This window comes from Durio zibethinus, chromosome 26 (genome assembly GCF_047325235.1).
Source record: "Durio zibethinus cultivar Kanyao isolate XHJ-2024 chromosome 26, ASM4732523v1, whole genome shotgun sequence".
NCBI classification, from domain to species: Eukaryota; Viridiplantae; Streptophyta; class Magnoliopsida; order Malvales; family Malvaceae; genus Durio; species Durio zibethinus.
Window position 1 is genome coordinate 5,929,475 of NC_143187.1, and position 20,488 is coordinate 5,949,962.

General features: G+C 33.6%; 4 protein-coding genes across 8 annotated transcripts; 1 reads left to right on the forward strand and 3 right to left on the reverse strand.

Annotated features, from left to right (window-relative positions):
• Positions 1 to 2,185: 2,185 nt before the first annotated feature.
• Positions 2,186 to 5,000, reverse strand: LOC149511270 (guanine nucleotide-binding protein subunit gamma 3-like). Its single transcript, XM_089755138.1, has 4 exons — positions 4,963 to 5,000; positions 3,551 to 3,764; positions 2,511 to 2,563; positions 2,186 to 2,243 (listed from the first exon to the last, which is right to left on the reverse strand). The coding sequence occupies exons 1-4, from the start codon at positions 4,998 to 5,000 to the stop codon at positions 2,186 to 2,188; spliced, it is 363 nt and encodes a 120-aa protein (XP_089611264.1).
• Positions 4,749 to 7,483, reverse strand: LOC111274704 (cation/calcium exchanger 4-like). Its single transcript, XM_022859561.2, has one exon. It carries the CDS (start codon positions 7,078 to 7,080, stop codon positions 5,101 to 5,103), a length of 1,980 nt encoding a protein of 659 aa, XP_022715296.2. The 5' UTR covers positions 7,081 to 7,483; the 3' UTR covers positions 4,749 to 5,100.
• Positions 7,484 to 8,399: 916 nt separating this feature from the next.
• Positions 8,400 to 14,661, forward strand: LOC111274705 (aldehyde dehydrogenase family 7 member B4). Of its 5 annotated transcripts, none has more exons than XR_016334297.1 (16): positions 8,400 to 8,530; positions 8,673 to 8,809; positions 9,268 to 9,354; positions 9,467 to 9,598; positions 10,309 to 10,381; positions 10,699 to 10,721; positions 10,812 to 10,875; positions 11,160 to 11,205; positions 12,087 to 12,267; positions 12,496 to 12,672; positions 12,775 to 12,939; positions 13,423 to 13,563; positions 13,706 to 13,820; positions 13,905 to 14,054; positions 14,214 to 14,280; positions 14,364 to 14,661. XR_016334297.1 is itself a non-coding variant. In XM_022859562.2 (16 exons), the coding sequence occupies exons 2-15, from the start codon at positions 8,675 to 8,677 to the stop codon at positions 14,266 to 14,268; spliced, it is 1,527 nt and encodes a 508-aa protein (XP_022715297.2). In that variant the 5' UTR covers positions 8,400 to 8,530; positions 8,673 to 8,674; the 3' UTR covers positions 14,269 to 14,280; positions 14,364 to 14,661. The 5 variants fall into 5 exon arrangements, 3 of the variants coding, with proteins under 3 accessions (XP_022715297.2, XP_022715298.2, XP_089611909.1); XR_016334298.1 differs by having other exon boundaries at positions 8,400 to 8,438; XM_022859562.2 differs by having other exon boundaries at positions 13,706 to 13,803.
• A 3,420-nt stretch (positions 14,662 to 18,081) lies between these two features.
• On the reverse strand, positions 18,082 to 19,491 carry LOC111318623 (uncharacterized). Its single transcript, XM_022921496.2, has 2 exons — positions 19,106 to 19,491; positions 18,082 to 18,894 (listed from the first exon to the last, which is right to left on the reverse strand). The coding sequence occupies exon 2, from the start codon at positions 18,881 to 18,883 to the stop codon at positions 18,401 to 18,403; it is 483 nt and encodes a 160-aa protein (XP_022777231.1). The 5' UTR covers positions 18,884 to 18,894; positions 19,106 to 19,491; the 3' UTR covers positions 18,082 to 18,400.
• Positions 19,492 to 20,488: the final 997 nt, after the last annotated feature.

A 20,488-nucleotide genomic window follows, 5' to 3' on the forward strand; every position in this document is an offset into this window, starting at 1 on the left:
TTTCTAGTGTTTCTTGGAAGACTTGGATTCTTTGGACCAATGATCGGCTCCTATATTGTGGGTCCAAAACCTAATTTTTTTTTTTTTTAAAGATAAGGGATTATTTTGTTGAGATAGGCCATGATAGGTTCCCATTCATGACTTTCATTAGTATCTTTTATGAGGGAACGAAGGTTCGGTGGGCTTAGCTGATGTTTATGTGGGTCCAATTTATTTATACAAGTTCGATTGATAATTTTTATTGACAAGTGGACAAAGAAAGTTGCAGGGCTATGATCACGCAAAGATCTTTTCTACAGTCGCTGTAATGACATTTGTTTTTTTGGCCAATCTATAGTCACAGGTTCGAAACTCTTTCTTTGAATAAAAAAACAGCTTATTGGCAGCTTCAGTACAAGACAAGATCGAGTGAACTATAAATAGAGGGAATATTCAAACTTGAGTATGCGTTTTGCATACCAAGCAGGCGATTAGTAACCCTCATTTTGATGTTTTAAAGACCGATAGATCATTGAGAAATTTCTGCCAAGCATATCTCTCTCACCAAGATGGTTGGTTAGATCTAAAACTATGATAACTTAATGGTTAGTCAAAAACCCAGAGAATAGCTCTCTACCAAGTATCAAACACATGCTGATGTTTGTTAATTTCAGTTCTGACAGTGCAATGGTTTATGAACATCTGTCCAACAAGATAAACGGCCAACTATAACCAAAAAAGATAAAAGGAAGTGTGGGAGGTGGGGGAGATTCAAGAACGAAATTGATATGACATCAGTGATTTATACACGTCTCTTCTTGCACCTCTGGTTTGATTGATAAGATCTTATTAAGCATAATTTTCTATAAATTAGAGGAAAAGGAAAGATGGGAGTTTATGGAACGAGAGATGGTCAACTTCATTCTATTGTTCAAGATTGTATATGTACTCGTAATAATTAATAGCCCATTTTCTGAACAATGGATAGCTATGAGGAAGAGCTACCAGTACATCAGTAAATATATTCACTCAAAAGCTCTAGTTGATGTACAATCTTGCCTTTTGCCTTGTAGAACCGTTTGACTGGTTTGTGAAGTGAAAGGAAAGGCAGTTGGAACATAAAACATGAACCAGCTCAAGAAAATGGGGACATAGGGAGGGAAGAGAAGGAATTTGTGGATAATTACCTTTTTGGAGTACTAATATCTGGCAATAGAGATTCCTGCAACAAGTCCTCAGCTAATACAGTTTCATTACATGTGCCTTTATTCAATGACCAACATCAAACTTCAATCATATATGATATATCAGACAGTAAATTTGGTCTAACATATCTGAAATGTAATCAATACAAGGTATTTCATCAAAGTTCTGTCAGAAAATTTTCTTCCAAAACAGGGCTTGGAATGGTAATAGCTGCACTAAATTATAATGAGATAACAACAGGGTTGCAGTAAAATAAGGATATATACGGATGTTTATTGACAACAAGAGCTATAACTGGCTTTTCTACAACCACTCCAAGAATTTACCTTCTAACATTTATCGAAGAATGGCCCAAAACAGCAGCAAGCGGAAGTGGGGCATGAATGTCCCTCACAATTCTAACACTTGAGACAAGTAGTATTCTCCAAGAAGCAGTTACACGGGAGGCATTCGGACTTGCATGAAGTATAGCAAGTGAAACTGCTTGGCATCTTTAAGTGAAACGTGCAACTAAAATAGCAGCAGACCCAAGGGAAAATACAACTCCATTCCCTGCTCAAGATTAGTGCATAAAACTTTAGACAGTTGTCTTGAACACTACAAGAAAAGTGCCCATTCAAAGGTCACTTTGAGAAAGCCTTTTGTATAATATATGTCAAATCACTTAAACACAGCATATCAATATAATTAACACGGAGAAAGTGAGAATCCATTCATTTTATGTATATTTCTCTTATGTTAGTTCCTGTATCATAAACAACTTTAGAGTTTACATCCTTTGAATTACTCTTTTCCTTTACCACAGAAGCAAATTTTACCATAGTTAAACTGAAGCATAGAAGAGGACTGTTTTATATACTAAAGCGTGCACGAGCAAGAAAAAAGTACCATAGGTGCTTCCAGAAGGATTGGGATTTCTGGATTTTCTGAGTTCTGGTAAAGGAAACGGACGATTTCAGTTAGCAAGATTGGAGTTAAAGAAAAAGAAATGAAGATAGTTTCAAGGTATGTACTTAGTTACTAAAGGATCTTGTTTAGCCCCAACAAAGTCATCAACCCTGTCAATTGGTAGATAGTTCACTGTCAAATGTGATCCCAAAACAATAGAGTATACTTGCATACTAGGGGGTACTTTTGCTTTTTGATATTTATCCCTTGTTTTCAGTTTTTTTTTTTTTTTTTTCAATTTCTGTTGAAAAAAGCAAAAACCAAAAAATGAAGGCACCAAACAAACGGAGCCTTAAGAATGGACAGAAAAATAAAGCATACTGTAGGATCTGAATAATTATGTAGTACCATTTAAAAGATAAGGAATTTGAACATACTCTTTGCAGTATCTAGAAGCAGGTTGAAGGCCTTCAACAGATTTTAATTCTTCCTGAGTGCATGGAAGTACAAAAGTAGCTCGTCGGATTTACATTAATCTCTTTGTAACTAAATTTGGTTCTACTTTTTCAAGGTACCGCACAACAAATCTACAATCGAAAGAATAGCCTTCATAAATCTTTCATTTTTGAAGACAAGCATACTAAAAAGCCCTGTTTCTGTCTTCTATTATTCAAAGACAGTGCAACAAGGGATACAACACCATTACATCCTATTACTGTTTACAAAAAATTTCTATGGAAGAAATGGAAAGTGTCTCATTGTATGCTCTTCCAAAATATGCAAAATACAGGTCATCAATATCTAAAACTCTCAATTTATCTTGATTGCAAACCTGTGAATGAATGAAACAAATGGAACATCTAGTATTTAACAAACAAAATGATATAAATGGATTTCGTCAATTTGTCTTTCATTGCAAGCCTGGCACAACATGCAAATCGAGATAAATAAACTCCCAATTGATTCTTGACACAATTTCCTTTCCAAAATGTTTGCATATCAAAGTGCTGACAGACCTAAAAAACGAAGCAAATCTAGCACTAGCTACTTGTTTGAGCTATGGACTCACTGGTTCTGACTCATTCACTGAACATTCATTTCAACAGAAAAATTTTCCCATGTGGCTAAGAGTTGAATTTCATTTTACTTAAAGGAAGAATTTAACTCCTCTGGTCATGAGAGCAGAGGAACTAAGAAAATTGTAAAAGAAGTACATAACGGAATTCCTTTATTTGCTTAGATGAAATTCAAGCCATCGGTCGTAATTAGTACTGTCAATTGTCATTAAATTTAGGTGGAAATAGCGTTCAAGATTCCACATTGAAAAAAGGTTCTACATTTCCAAAAGAACAAATGGTGCAGCATTGAGAACATTAATCAAAAAAGACCCTTTTTAAATTTTTTACTATAAACTCTTCAAGTTATGTAATTAACCAACCAAATGTAAGCAGTCTGAAGAAACAGAAAATGCAGGAACCTGAAGCAAACCAATCTCTCTCTCCAAAGCCTGAACCTTAAACATCTGCGTCCGCTTCCCATACAAATCTAGGCTTCCTGGTGGAGACCTTGGCCTCACTGGTGGCGGTCCAAATGAAGACTCACTTGAACCATCCGTCAAGAAATCTCCTAAACTACACCCTTGCAAAGCAATGGTAATGTTATTTTTCCTTCTTAACCATTTAAGAGAGTTTCTGCTTTATGTTACTAACATAGTAACATTAATGTTGTTGGGTACGTGAAAGATCAGAGGATGATAAAACCATTCAAAGAAAAAAGAAAAAAAAAAGAGTGTGTTAAGCATATAAAAGTCGCTTAGTTAAGAGTTGATAGGTTTGGAGTTTTGGAGTCAGAAATACTGAAAGCGCTGAAACGTTGGCTTCTGGGACTGAGTGTTTGCAGAGAAACGCAGATGCTGAACTGACAAGATTGCAGAGCACACGTGACTGTCACGTATGATCGAGGAAAATGAATGATTCTACTACTACTGTTAGTTTTTCGTTTATTTATATTCGTACAAAATAGCCCCTTCCCTTCGTTGTTAGAGATGCTAATAGTATTAAGTTGTAAGAAGGGTTTTTATCTCAATTCAAGATTTTGATATTTTCTTACCAACTTCTTTTCTTTTTTTTCTTTCGTAAGGAAAACCTTTAGCAGAGGGGGAGAGTAAAATGTAGAGGGAAAGATCAGAGAGTAAAAGCATGGAAGGACAAAGAAAGAGAGCAGGGTTTCATCGAAGTTCGCAAAAAGACAAACAGAATCAGAAGACGTTGGATTAAACTTGGATTGTTTAATGCCTTTCTTTTAGTGAAGTGTGAATCGGAGCGCAAAGCTCTATCAGTTGGCCCATACAAACAAACGTGCGCGATTAATGTCACATTGCCTTTTTAAAATAAAAAAGGGGAGGTGCCGTATAAAGTCGATGTATTCATTTCCTTTATCAATCATATATGGGCTTAGGAATATGATAAAACCAGATGTAGGAAAACCAGCATCACTCTTACCAAACGATAAATAGCCATCAAGGCAAAAAATTGTTGTTAAAATGAATTTAGCCAAACTGAATAAGCTGTCAGATACCTGACTACTGGAAAGATTAAGTAAGAACAGGTTCCTGTCAGATAAGGGATGCACGAGTCATATGCAGCTGAGAAATTTGTAGACGCTTGGCTGTAACCTGATGCAAAATTAACAACCACTATATATAAGGGGGTGCCCAGGGACAATCAAGTCCAAAGCTTAAGGGATACTAAATGATTAAACAAAAGTATGAGACATGTTCCCAGTATATCAATGGCGGTAGAATTTACAGATGAAGTAGTTTGACAGATTTTTCCAACAAATACTGGAAGCCCACAACGGAGTCAGTTGAGGTTACATCTGTAAGCTTACATTGTGTAAGGAGAAACAACAATGGCTTTCTCTGCCATAAAAACCTGATAGTCAATGGCTGTTGGAAAATGATAACTTGACCGCTCTTTTGTAACATGTTGCTATACCTGGTCTGTCTAATTACAACCAAAACAAAAATCACCTTAAACCACCCAGTGATAGAAGTCCCATGGCACTGCTCACCCTGAAAGAAAGAAATATTAGATAGAGCATTATAAGACCCACTCCTAATATCTTGCTAGGCTGCATGTCATTCCGAGGCAAAACTATAAGTGCCCAGACTAGTCCTGACATGAGAAACCCCATGGTATAAAACAAGCTGCCATCCTGTGGAACCAAGTATGAGGAAGGACTCTTTGACCAAGCTCCGAGCAGCATTGAGATACCCAAGCCAACAAGTGTGTTGAACATGGGACCCGCATAGCAGCCAGACAAGGCAATCTGCACACTGTCACCACCATTCATTGCTAGTGCAACATTTGACACCAAATCACCCATTGAATTGCCCCACGCCAGAATAGTTACTCCAAGAATGGATGGATTAATTCCAAAAATCACACCAAATGCTACCAACAGTGCCACAAGCTCATTAGCAATCATATAAAACCAGACAATGCTCATCAAAAATCCCCCTAATACCCAAGGAATTAAAAACTTCCGAGGCGGATGATCAGATTCAGTATGCTTATATGCAAGAATACCAAGAGTGCAACCAACTGCAACACCAATAAACCATGAAAGCACACGGCCCTGGGAGCCCACATCACCTTGGCTATTCCACAGAAATGCCAATAGAATAGGAGCCAATAAAACACTACCTACAGCATATGGTTTTGACCATGATTCCTGCTCAACTAAAGGAATTGTTAGCCGCCTTGGAACTGTCAGTGGCAACTCCAGGAGCGATATTAATTTAGAACATGAGAATGATGAGTCATTAGTTTCCATGCCCTCTTCGGTCCAACCCCATGGAGGCCTCTCTTCATCTAATGGACTGAACTTCATGAAGTGATTTGAATATATAGCAACATTTGAAGCCCACATCCACTGTGGCAGGGAACTAGGGAGCTGGGGTGGATCATTTTCAGTGTCCACATCAAGAAGAGAACTACTTATAGAAATGTCCTCTTCACTTCCTTGTGAAAACAGACTTCCTCGGACAGGAAGCAAAGGTGTAACAACATCGAATTTCAAGCTCCGTGCATGTTTCCCCAAAATCTCATTTGCAGCCACAGAAAATGCATAAATCACATATATCATGACAAATGCAATGGCACCCCCAACACTCACCTTACCAATTACCAATATCACTGTAAGTGACATGAGTGTAAAGAGGAAGAAACAGATATCTCTAATGAAGCATCTTTTATCAATCTGGATCCCCTTCTCCGCTACACAAAGGGAGACAGTCCCTACAACAACACATGAAACAAAAACCGCACCACCCAACACGCTATTAAGACCCACTCCACCCGTATCCGTCCCCAAAAACGCAGCAATACTTGCAAACACATCCGGCGCCCCATTTCCCAACGGAAGGAGTGCAACCCCAGCAACAGTTGGAGGCAACCTAAGCAGATAAGAAAGCTTCTCCAATGAACAGCAAAAGTAATCCGCTGCAGTGTTACCCAATAGATAAAACAAAGCAGCAAGCCAAAAGCCCAACATCAAATAGCCCACGAACCTAAATTCTCCACAACCACAATAGAAAAACTTAATGTAATCAAAGAATCCATCCGAAGAACATTGCGGATTCGCTTTCAAGAACTCACATTGATTAGCAAAACCCTTATGATCAAGCAATCCAGAACACAAAGAAGGGTTGCTCAAGCTTACATTCAACTCATTCTGTTGACCATTCCTAACAGCTAAATTTGATGAATTAGCATCAAGTTCACTAATTTTTCGACGAATAGCACTGACATGATCAAACCCACCAGCATAATCACTTCCTTTATTCGAATAATGGTTAATAAGCCGAGACGATTGGCCAATATGAGGGTTTCTTAAGAAATCTAGCCGGGTGTAGAAAAAGAAAAATAGAATCAAAGCAGATAATCCATTGAAAATCCCATGAAATTTGGGATTTTTTGAATTATAAAGACAAGTATTCCTCATTGATAATCTCCTTATCTAAATTAAAACATCAAGCTTTTCAAAGATTTCCTAGAAAGAGAAATTACACTTAGGGTTTTCAGCTAAGGAGCTAGGAAACCCCAGCCTTGAATTCAGACGAGAAATTGAATAGGGAATTTGAATACTTACCGATGACCAAACCAGAAAAATTAATGATTTTCGAGGGAAAACGAAGATTAGGGTTTGAAGATTTAAAGAGAGATGAAATTTGATGGCTTTTTTGGGGCTTCTTTTTCGAACGAAGAAGTTCGAAAAAGAAGGAAGGAAATGGGCTGGCAATTTCTAAAGATTTTGGATTTTTCCTTTTTTTTTTTTTTTTTAAACGGATCTAAGCCCGAAAATGGATGCACGTGCGTTTTTGTTCGTTATTTAGCTTAGATTAAGTAAACCATCTATAAATAAAATAAAACACTTACAAAAGTGTTGTTATTTCACTTCAATTCAAAATTTTTCTTTAGAAAAAAATTAAATTAAACCCTTCATAAAAAATTTAACATGAACTCTAAATTCTACCTTTTTTTTTTCCATTTTGCTGTCATTATTTATTTATATTATTATTAAAATCTCTTATTGAATTGTATTAAAGGACATCATTTCAATTAAAAATTTAATAAAAATCAAATATAATAATACCAATATAAATCAAAGGATATATACATCATCTCACCTTGAAAACAATAATTACACCCTCTTTCAAAACATGATTTTTATTTCAAAGCATTATTTAATATAATATTAAAAAAATATTTATTCATTATATATTATTATTTAAAATTAATCACAATAAAAATAAATATCATTTTAATAATTAATTTATAATTTAAATATCATATTAAATTTTTTAAAATTTTAAATATTAAATTAAATATTTATTATAATTTAAAAATCATTAATATTAACTCATTAATTTGTTCACCTCCCTTGTGAATATTGAAAAGAACCAAAAAAAGCAAGGACTTAAGAAAGTTAGCTAATCAATCAAATAATTCTTATACCAAAGAAGGCAATTGAAAACTCTCATAATGTAATATGATTTAACAGCCCCCCAAAAAAGTAAATAAAATAATTAGATGGGATGAGCAGATCATGAGAAAATGGAGGACATTGCTACTTGATCCAGCCAGCAATAATAATAATAATAATGATAATAATGGGCAGAAATCAGTATTCAATCTAATCTTAGGATTAGCCCATTACTTCACGCCTCCGTTCACTTTATCTTTTCCAATCATGCACCACAACCTGTCTTAGACTCTGTCCTTTGCTCCTTTACTTAAGCCATCCGTCTCTCTCTTCACTCCACGTCAACAACGACTCATTCACTGCAAAAGAAAAAAAAAGTAAGAATTCTTTCCCACTCTTCTTCTAAAGTTCAGGATTTCAGACTCTCTCTCTTCTGTTTGGTACCCAAGAAAAACTCTGAGAAAGCAAGGTAAAAGAGACCAAATTCATGATCGATTATCAAAAGGGTGTCTGAAAGTCTTGTTTTTGCACTTTGTTTTTTGAGTTTTTTGGGATATCTTTTGTTTGGATTTTAAATTAATTTTTTTCTTTTTTTGTGCGTGTAAATGCAGAGATGGGTTTTTCAAGGAAAGAGTACGAATTCTTGAGTGAGATCGGGTTGAGTTCTAGCAATTTGGGATGTTTTGTGAATGGCACCTGGAAAGGAAGTGGCCCTGTTATTTCTACTGTGAATCCTGCTAATAATCAGGTTCTTATTCTATGGATATGTTTATTGATCATGGTATATGGTTTTATTATTAATAATTGTGGGGACAGTGATCATGATTGATGGAACAGTCCCTTTCTTTAGCAAAAATAAAATAATGAATCTTATGGTATCCTTATTAAAACGAAGAACAGAAAACGTTAAGACCTTGCGTTCCTTGCGCTTTACAGAGTGGCAGATACATTGTTTCAATTTCTTTGAGAATAACCCTCTCAATCCTACTGCCTTGAATAGCATTACTTCTGGGAAATTGAAGATTTTATCTTTTACTTTTATGTTGCAGGTTTTCTCTTATTTTTGCTTGTGCATTTTCAAATAATGGAGTTATATTACAATAATTGCTAGTTGCGGAGTATGAAAACCACTTGATGCAAGCATTTGGAAATCATTACTTCCTTCCATCTTCTAAAGTTACTATTATTTCTGTGTTGTTCATGCAGAAAATTGCCGATGTTACCGAGGCTTCCATCCAAGATTATGAGGAAGGGATGCAAGCTTGCAACGAAGCAGCAAAGATTTGGATGCAAGTAAGATGAACATATACCGTAATCTAATCTTTATAATCAAGGCTGGAAATTTTACATTTATTTATGGCATTTTTACTTTTCTGAACCTTTTATACTTGATATATTTTTTCAGGTTCCAGCCCCTAAGAGAGGTGACATAGTTCGACAAATAGGTGATGCATTAAGAACCAAACTACAGCAACTTGGCCGCCTTGTCTCACTTGAGATGGGAAAAATTCTTCCTGAAGGAATTGGAGAAGTTCAAGTATGTTATGCAGTTTTGCAACTGTTAAATTGATTCTTTGCATTTAATATGTTATAAGATGGCCCATATTGAACAATTTGTTAGCGGTTGTGAATTCTCAAGTCATTTATTATTTGCTCGAGTTAGTATAAATATTTTCTTCAATCTTCACATGAATCAAGAGGTACTTGGTAATGGGCATCTGTCAATTTATATTTTCTAGGGAAAATGTACTAGATTAGTCTGTTAAAAGAAAATTTATTTATAATCAAAGCAATGCATCAACAAGACCTTGCTTCTAAATTTAAGGTTTTCATGGTTCATGGTTTGAATTCACCAAATTGTGTAACAGTACTATTTACTTTAAGATATTTTCTCTTTTACAGCAAGTCCTTTTCTTTTTCTTTTGTCATTTGCACTATTTGTGGAGATCATGAAATTTTTGCAAGGATTCTTTTGATGGCAGCAACGCTGTAATGTACTAAGGTGTATAAGTGTTATCCAATCATGGGTGGAAGATTGTCAGGCACATCTTATGTTTTTTCTTTGTTAATCTCATTCTATCCCACATTAGCTATCATGATATAATATTCATATAATTGTTCTTTATTGAGTGGATAATTCTGTTGTTTTACTGGTTCATTCTCCAAATCTGTAATAATCCATGACAATTATACTAGCTATATATGTAGTTTCTATATCTTTATAACTGTAAAATGTTAATCTTGCAGGAAATAATTGACATGTGTGACTTTGCTGTGGGGCTAAGCCGGCAATTGAATGGATCAATAATACCTTCAGAACGTAAGTGCATAAGTTCATTAGTCGTCACTAGTTTATACATCTTCTTGTGGTTGATTTCTGCATGGCTCCAATTCTGTTTTATGAACTTTTGATGAACTAAAGTGCTAAATTTTTGCTGGAATGTTGAAATTTTCATGTTTGTTGTAGTTGGCATTTCCTTATTATTAGTAACTGTCATCAGTTTGGGTTTTATTTTAAATATAGTATAACATGCGATGATATTGTACTATTTGGTACAGTATAATATGTATGTAGATATGTATGATACTCTATATGGTAGAAATTCATCCAAAGATGATTGGTTCTGTTGTTAACAGGTCCAAATCACATTATGTTGGAGGTGAGCTACTTGTTTAAACATTTTTAACTTGGACTCATAGATGAAGTCCGAGAAGAAGGTTGACATTATGCTCATGTATTCTGAGAACAGATGTGGAATCCTCTTGGAATAGTTGGTGTAATTACGGCATTCAACTTCCCATGTGCTGTTCTTGGTAAGCTGCATTTCCTTTATTTATAAACTTGGCATTTTTGCTGCTGAGAAGCTTAAACTTTTGTGAGACAACTGATACTAGAATAACTCTGAATTTTTTTTTCTTGCTTAACATTGTTGCTTCTGGGTTTTTATTGAATTGGATTTATATCTATGGATCAATGTTGAAGATAATTGGTTTCTTCTTATAATGGTTTTCACAGTAGAGCTAGGAATCAAATTATTAACTGAATTTGCTGTTGTTATTGTGATAGCTGTTCTATTTATAATTCCCATATTGTGTAGGATGGAATGCCTGCATTGCGCTGGTGTGTGGAAACTGCATTGTTTGGTAAGGCTTGATGTCAATGCTTTCTACGATTATTATTTTTCACATTTTTGGGGAATATTTAAACCATTCAGTCGATAAAATTGTTAGTGGGTCTATTATGTCTTTTCTAATTAATTGTAAACTCCAGTTATATTAACTAGTAGAATCATGTTTATCAAGTACTATACCTTTTTATTTTGTTGGTGGTAAATCCTTGGCTATTTATTGCATTATTGAATTTACTTTTGGTATTTATTTATGGTGTTTATATCCTTGATTCCCTTTGATGGAACTTTATCATCATGCCACCAATGTTTTAATAACCAGACCTGAGGTTGAACCGGTTGGATGTTCAGTCAAATCCAGTTAATTCATTTAAATAATAAAAATTTTCAAAACCCAGTCGAATCCTGTTAATCTGGTCTGGTCTAACTTGGTTTAACCGGTTCAATGAACATATGGTTGATTCCAATTTTTAAGAACTGGATTGACCTCAGGTTCCAGGTTTGACAGCTGGTCCTGTCTGGTTCTGACAACAATGCATGCCATAGTAAACTCTACTGTTGTATTTCACATTAAGGACCATTAGCACGTACTTCATTCCTTTTCTTGAACTATAAATTGGTTCAATTCTGTAGTGCTATAATGAGATAATCACACTTCTGGAAGATCACAAAAACTCTTTGCTTTTTCCACATCTTATATTGATGCGTTAGCCATGGTGATCAGCAGTTTATAGTTTAAGAAATACAATCCAATTGCATAATCTGTTTTGCTTAAAAATATTTCTACTTAATAATTCATCTCTTCTTTAGTTAGCGTAATTTGCTTTAAACAGATTTGGGTTCTCTTCCATACATTAACGTACAACCTTTATGCTTGAAAACTGGTATGAATTATAGGAAAGGTGCTCCAACCACTCCTTTGGTCACCATAGCAATGACAAAGCTAGTGGCTGGAGTTTTGGAAAAGAATAACTTACCAGGTGCAATTTTCACATCATTTTGTGGTGGTGCTGACATTGGGGAAGCAATAGCAAAAGATAGACGCATTCATCTAGTTTCATTCACTGGGAGTTCGAAGGTACTTCTATCTTGTGCCTATTTTGTATTTGGAATGACAGGATAGGATATTGTATGTTCTTGTTGAAAAAAAAAAAAAAGAACACCAGCTTACTAATTGTTGAAGAAACATTTCAAATTTGATATTTCTGCATATCAATTAGCAAGAACTTTTTTCTCGATATCTATTAGATACATGAATACTTGTAATACACCAAGATTTTAATTATACTGCACATTCTAACTGCAGGTGGGTTTAAAGGTGCAACAAACAGTGAATGAGAGATTTGGTAAATGCTTGCTTGAACTAAGTGGAAACAATGCTATAATTGTCATGGATGATGCCGATGTACAGTTAGCTGTTCGTTCTGTTCTATTTGCTGCTGTTGGTACTGCTGGTCAGCGTTGTACCACATGCCGTAGACTGGTATTTTTTTAATTATGTGAATCTTCTTAATTTTGATATATATTGAGTATCGACAGCTGCCAATGATTTTTCTGCTGAGTTTTCTGTTTGCTTGTATTGAAGCTTCTTCATGAAAGTATATATCAGACGGTACTTGGCCAGCTACTTGGTGTGTACAAACAAATTAAAATAGGGGATCCATTAGAAAAGGGTACCTTACTTGGGCCACTGCATACTTCTTCTTCAAGGAAGAACTTTGAGAAAGGAATAGAAATAATCAAGTCACAGGTGTGTTCTTAATTTATTTATTTTTCACTCTTACACAACATTCAACCCACATCTAAGGTTTCTCTTATCTACTATAGAATAATTTTTGGGTGTTAGTGCAATAAAATACAACTTAAAGCTTGGGACTGATTTTTGATGAATTCATTAACACAATCTTCCACCATAACTTTTGTGGGTGTCATGGACTTGCATGAAATGTTCATAAAGGCATGTCAGAGTGTTAAAGCAAAGAACTTGTATTTATAATCTTACATTGTGCATGAATAACTATCTTTAGCTTTCAATTGTTCGTAATAAGATCTCAGCTTTCAACATTGTTAGGTGATAGTCTTGAAACTTTCTACATTGCAGCATCAAGCTTTATGTGTTGACTTCATGTACGCCTTGTTTGATGCAACTGGAAGCTCATTTGGTCAGAATTTCAGTTGTTTTGTATTTTGGCTGTGGTTCCTGACCTTATTCTATCTTGTGATGTTTTTCCAGGGAGGGAAAATTCTTACTGGTGGCAGACTGATAGAGTCTGAGGGGAACTTTGTGCAGCCTACAATTGTCGAGATTTCTCCAAATGCTGACGTTGTTAAAGAAGAGTTGTTTGCACCAGTTCTTTATGTCATGAAATTTAATGTAACCTCTTCTTCCAAAATTTCCTATTTTGGTCTAGGTAGACGGTGGCTACAATTGTTCATTGGAGACACCTTAAACAAATTCTTTCATGTTTTAATGTTATGCAAAGAGCTGCTTTCTGAAACCTTAACTAATTTTACAGACTTTGAAAGAAGCAATTGAAATAAACAACTCTGTTCCTCAAGGATTAAGCAGTTCTGTCTTCACTCGTAAACCTGAAGTTATCTTCAAATGGACTGGGCAAGTCTCTCTACCAGGTGTCTCGTTAATCAATAAATTATTGATATTTTTTATGGAATTGTAATTTACAAATTATGCTTCTTACTTAATTTCATATGCAGGCCTCAAGGAAGTGACTGTGGCATTGTTAATGTGAACATACCAACCAATGGAGCTGAAATAGGTGGTGCTTTTGGTGGTGAAAAGGCTACAGGAGGAGGCCGTGAAGCTGGAAGTGACTCTTGGAAACAGTATATGCGACGCTCAACCTGGTAAACCTGATTATGAATTCCATTACCTCTTTTTTACATCCTTTTCAATGCTATATTCAATAGTTGCCATAGAGAAAGATTAGTTCAGCATTTTGCTTATCTTCAAAAGTGGGGCCAGTGGTTGTTTAAACATATTCTTCCATTAATATTTTTTGGCAGCACAATAAATTACGGGAACGAGTTACCTCTGGCACAAGGAATCAATTTCGGCTAGGAATGCGACATGGTTAAGCATATATTAACCATTTTCACTAGTCATTTAATTTCTTTTCTTGTTACTTTTCTTATGTTTCATTTTCTCACACGCAGGGTCGGCCTAAGGAACCCAGTTTTACATGTCCTGCAAAATCAACACTACCGGCCTTGTTCGTTTGCATCGTTGATAGCCCCGAGATCTTTTGTGCTTTAGACTGGGCTTTGGTTCACAAAATTTGTTGCCTAAAAACTTAAATAATAACATATAGAATTTTAAAAAAGAAAGGCAAAATGTTCCTATGCCTTGCACTGAAGAAATCCATGTTTAAAGCAAACTTGAAAAAAACTGCAGGTCTAGTCTGTCTACTGTAATAATTCTTATTATCAAAGAACGGTATTGAATTTGCCCTTTTTTTTTTCTTTCATTTGACATTGCATATTGTCAAATGCAATTATCTACCTTAAATGATTAAGGTACTAACAGCCAATGTGGACAGATATAACATTACATCATTAACAGAGAAACCTGATGGAAAGTAGAAATTTTAGGTTTTAATCTCTGCTCTTTTCTCGTTTTGTAGGTAGGTATAAGAGAAATTATAGTGTAATGGATATGACATTGATTGATAACTAAGTGGGTGTTTATCGGATGGATCAAATGCGGCTGTTCAGAGCAAAACAAAACTATATTCATTGTTGTGCATTCGGCAGTATGTTAAGGCCTCTTTAGTGAATTAGTTTTTTTTTTTTTTTTCCTGCTCAAATGGATTTGTTGTTTTGCTTCTGATTCTTATTTTTGTTTGATGAGAAATTGAATTAAAAAAAAAAAAAAAAAAAAAAAAACTAAAGTTGGGCCAAGTTTAAATTGAGCAAAAAATCTGTCCTGACTCCGTTCATTTCCATCTTCACTTCCCATACATGATGAGCAGTTAGAGTTAAACAATTGCAGGAGTTCTGATCCATAGAATCATAATCTTTTTTTTTAATATCAAATTTATTTAATTGAAATATTTAAATCAAAATTTATTTAAATATTATGGTTATAGATTAAAAAAGAATGCAATGATAGAGAAAATTTTAGCCTACGCTTTTTAATACAAGAGTCACCACCTAATTTTTTTTTCTATTTAAAAGTTAAAGTCATATCCAACTTGGATTCTAATCATTGGAATAGAAGAAACTCATATTGTTGAAAAATAAAGGTAAAAAGAAAGACAAAAAGAAACAAATTCATGTTTCCTTCTTATCCATAAAATACATTAGGAGTAATAAAAAAAAATAGCATAATATAAACTGAAGATTAAATGAATAACTACTTAAGGAAGATCGGAGGATTAAGAGGTATTTACATATTTTGTACATCAACTTTGATTAAATATATAAATTGATATCTAAATAAAAATATATAATTTACATTCCGAAATTTCAAAATATGTATTATGTTAATTTTAATCTTAACACGTCAAGATTACAACTAACAATATATATTTTGAAAATAAAAATGAAATTTTTATTTTTATTTTGGTATCAATTTATATATTTAATCATAGTTTGAATATCAAATCTATAATTAACTCTTAAAAATAATATAGTTGACTATTTGGAGGATTTAGACGACGTTTATATCAAGAAACTAACTAATCACAGCAATTTAAAGACATTGATAGTCAATTTTTTGTTATTATATTGTCTCTCAGTCTAGCTGGTGCATCATAAGAATATCCGTTTTCCATCCTTGAACAATAAGGTAATTTTGGATAGAGTGGGTAAATTTGGTCTTCAGTAAAATATAATTAACTTTTATTCACCGAATTAAAAATAAACTAAGAAGATTATTAACTTTTTTTTTTTTTGAAAGGAAGAGATTATCAACTTAATTGGAGAGAAAATACTCAAGTTTAGGATCTTTCATCTCATAAAATGTGAAATTATCAAGAAGCTTTATATTTGATCAATTATTATCAGATGAATGGAGGGTCCAAAGTCATATAATGAATAACAATTAGTGTTCTATGCATTAATTTCCTTGATTGGATTGATTTAACATTTTTTGGCGGAAGAATTTAGGAAAATAGGGTTTTTTTTTTATACGATGGGAACATAAAAATGCCAAAGGTAATTTATTTTGAAAACAATGACAAAGACAATTAGATTTTTTAGAAGAAACCTAGTAGTATTTTTTTTTTTCACTGCTGTTGGATACCATTCCAACAATTCTTCTTTTCCAAAATCAATATCATACCTTGCAAACACCTAACTTTTTCCTTTAGGAGAGTGAAATGTATATGCACAAAAAAATGTATGACATAATTGGGCTGCCTAATCTCCTTTGCAACCATTTCTACCATTTTGTTTTATCAATAAGACAAAGCAATAATTTTAAGTTTTGTTTTGATCAAAATAAACAGGTTTGGTGGGGTCCATATCTGAGTCAGATGATCTGTCATTGATGGACCCAATCAGAATCCTAGACCCCACTTCTTGTGTTTTGTTCGGACATCTTGTTAGTTCACTTAGCAACCATGCACTGAATCCATTTCCAGAAACTTCATTCTTCCAAGGGTTACAAGAGCAGCAGAGCAGAGCTGTCCACAACTGGTACTATGAATTGATCTTCAATCTTATTGAAAGCTTTTGTCTTGGTTGTTGTCATGTTTCTTGGCAGGCTTTTTAACCTTTTTTTTGGTTACCACTGTTTGCTAATTTTTTTTAGGAATCTCAGCTTCTGCTACAAGAGTCCAGTCACTGTCCAGTACAAATATTGCACTTCTATGGCTCATGTAGGGTGAAGTCGCTGTCTAAATAGTAATACAATCATACTATTATACTGCTATTGGTTAACCAGTTCTAGCCATTAGCCATCCAATCATACTTTTTCCAATTCATGCTCCCTTCAACATAGGCTTCCACTTTATCATCCACCATGATTATACTACATCCCTTTTCATAAAAGGATTTTTTAAAGCTTCGAATCAAGTCATATCATTGGCATACAAGTGGAATGAATAAAAAAATTGAAGCTCTGAATTCTGCTCTACCCCCTTGAAAAAGAAATCCCTGGACGTGGAATGCACCAAATAAGAGTTAACCATGCCATTCAAGCTAAAACTTTTGAAATTGTCATTCAATCCAATTTTTTCATGTTTGGATGTAGAGTGATTTTAGACAGATTTAAGCTCATCATGTGCACTTCCTTGATTTAGGTATTTGGAGTATCTCAAAAGAACATTATGCCATTAATGGCATCTCTGCATAAATAGAATCTATGAAATCAACTATTTGAATAATTCCATTTTACTCTTAGATTTATGTACGTCTCAACTTTGGAACTATATATTCTTTGATCCAATCATGCAAATCCCAAAACCAGATATCCAAAATTTTTTAATCTCTTGTTGACAGAATCCTAGATTTGAGATTCTGTAAATTCTTTAATTAAATAGCTGAGTATTATTTTACTTAGATAGGGGATTTTTTTTAACAATTAAGTTGGAAAAATATGAATTTAAACACAGCTTTTCCCTTTTGAATACTAGTATTAAACATGAATGTCATTAAATTTTTGGTTTTGACCAACATAACTTTGTGTTCAATTTCCAAAAACCAGGGTCACCAGAAAAAGAAAAAAAAAGGACCAAGTTCATAACCCACGTTTGCAAAATCTCACAACTGGTAACAAGTTTTCCATTTAAAATATGTTTCGATTTGGTTGAAAAAAGTTCAAATTCAATTGTAGAATGCTTCTTCAAGTTCAAATGCAAACTATTTGGTAAAAAACTTGTCCAAACATAATGTAAAGTTTGTTGCCTTGGTATAAGAAAGCAGATTCAAGGAGTGGTAAAGAACTGTAATTTTTCTGCAAGAAGAATTAGATTTCTAACAACAAAGGAGTTCTATATTTGACATTAAAATCTACATAAGCTTCTATGTCTAAACTTAAACATCAATTTCTTTTTCTTTTTTCATTTTTTACTTCATTTTTAGTTCTTTCCTTTTAATCAATGATACAATCATGAAGAAGGAAGAATTCGAGCCCAAGTCTTTTATGACCAAACACCCATAAGCTCTATTCTTTTCATTTGCAGCATATCAAATCGAATTCCCAACAATATTCACTTCCATTCTATTAATTTCCTTTCCATTTGTCTCTATCAACCAGACAGGGTAGGGAAACAACTTTCGGACCGAGTAAGCCCTGAACCCCGTATTTCACCAACCTTTCTTGTAGGACTAGTTGGGGTTGATCTTAAACCTCTTGGAGAATCCAGGCTTCTTCTAAGAATATTTCTCATAGCAGATATTAAATGAACTGTAGGATCAGGAGGCGGTCCGGAGGAGACAAATTTTTGGCAAAAATTCATGTGCCTTGCCATTGCTTCCTCAGTACTAATAAGCCTTTCTGTCCTTAGAATCTCATCTTTGACAGCTTCAGCACAGAGGCCACATATCCATTTGCCTTGGTATCGATCGCGTACCCTTTCGATGTATGCTGGGGTACACTCCTCGGTTAGCCCACAGCAATCGCATTTGGCAAACTCAACTTCACTTTGTGCAACAAGTTTTGCTGATGTTGTTTGAGTTTCTGGTGCTGGTGCTGATGCCACCATTGGATCACTGATTATTGTAGCAGACATTGCCAATAGCCCTGTTAAAAGAAAAAAACAATACCAAAAAATATGAATGCAACTAATTATGCAATTTGATTTTCAGTTTAACATAGACAGCATAAAACAGAACATGACCTAATAAATTTCTACTCCCACATCAACAATCATTGATCAAATAAGAAGAACAAAACCAACCAACAACAGATAAGAAAATGAAAATTAAAAAAAAGGCGTATAAAAAAGAATTACCAGCAGAGAAGCAGATGAAATAAAACTTTGGGATCTTGTTCTTGCTTAAAAATCTCTCTTTTCTACTTCTGCTACTATGGCTTTTTAAGCAAATTAAGTGTTTTTCTTCTTTATTTTTTTTCTATTATCTCTCCTTCTCCCACTCTCTTTCTTCCAACTTTCCTCCTGTGAAGAAAATCTCACACATGAAAACCATTTCCTTGAAACCTTCAATTCCTTTCCTTTGTTTCTTACTTTTCTTTTTTTTTTCTTTAAAGAACCGTACAAAAACCTCAAAGACGCTTTTCTTGATTACTATGAAGGAGCCCCAAAGACCAAATCTTTATATGAACAAAAACCAAGAGATTGCTTTTTGTTTTCTCTTCCACAAAATTCCCCACTCAAACGCATTTATAAATGAGAGGAATATTGGAGAAAGAAAGAGATAGAAAGAGAGCCCAATGATTGAAACTTTAAACGCGTACTCTAGTTTGTTCCACGTCAGAAATATCTGTTCATCTCTTGATTGCCAACTAAGCATTATCAATTTGGTAAGTCTATTTGATGTTCTTACCTGTTTTCTCTTGAATCTTTGGCCACTCTTGTTCTGCCACGTGCATTCCAAAAACCTGTAAGGACAACTTTGAAGATTCCCCCCATTGGGTATATTTGTTTAGTTTATACTGTAATGAGCGCCGCCTTTTACGTGGTATAATTTTTATTTTCTAAATTATATTTTTCGTACGAGAGAAGAAAATTTTTTATGCTAAATTTTAGTAGATGGTAACGTAAAGATAAATATAAATATTTTTATTTTCAAACATAAATTATAATTTAATTATATATAAATATATTTTTTATTAAATTAAAATATTAAATAATATTTTTATTGATATCATATATATAAATATAAATTAAATAAATAATAAAATTTATTCTTTTATATATTTTAAATAGAGTCACATAGAATTTTTGAAATCCAATTCTAACTTAACTCAAATTATTTAAAAAATTAAAACTTAATCTAACTTTTTTTTAAAATTAATTGGATTGTGATGAATCGAAATACATCAAATAATGATATTTTATCATTCTTATATTAATTAATTTTTTAATAAATTTATCTAATAAATAAAATTTTCAAAAACAAAAAAATAATAAAAAAATCAATGAAATGGCATATGATTTTATAAAATTAAGCTTTTAAATAATATTTTTAATAATATATAGAAATATAAAATTAAATAAATAATAAAAATATAAATTTTATATATATTAAGATCAAGATGTAATACTTAAAATTTTGTTCTAATATGAGCTTGATTAAAAAAAAAACAATCCAATTATCTCGAATTAAAAAAAAGTATAACAATTAGATCATGGTGAATTATGTCAAATACAGAT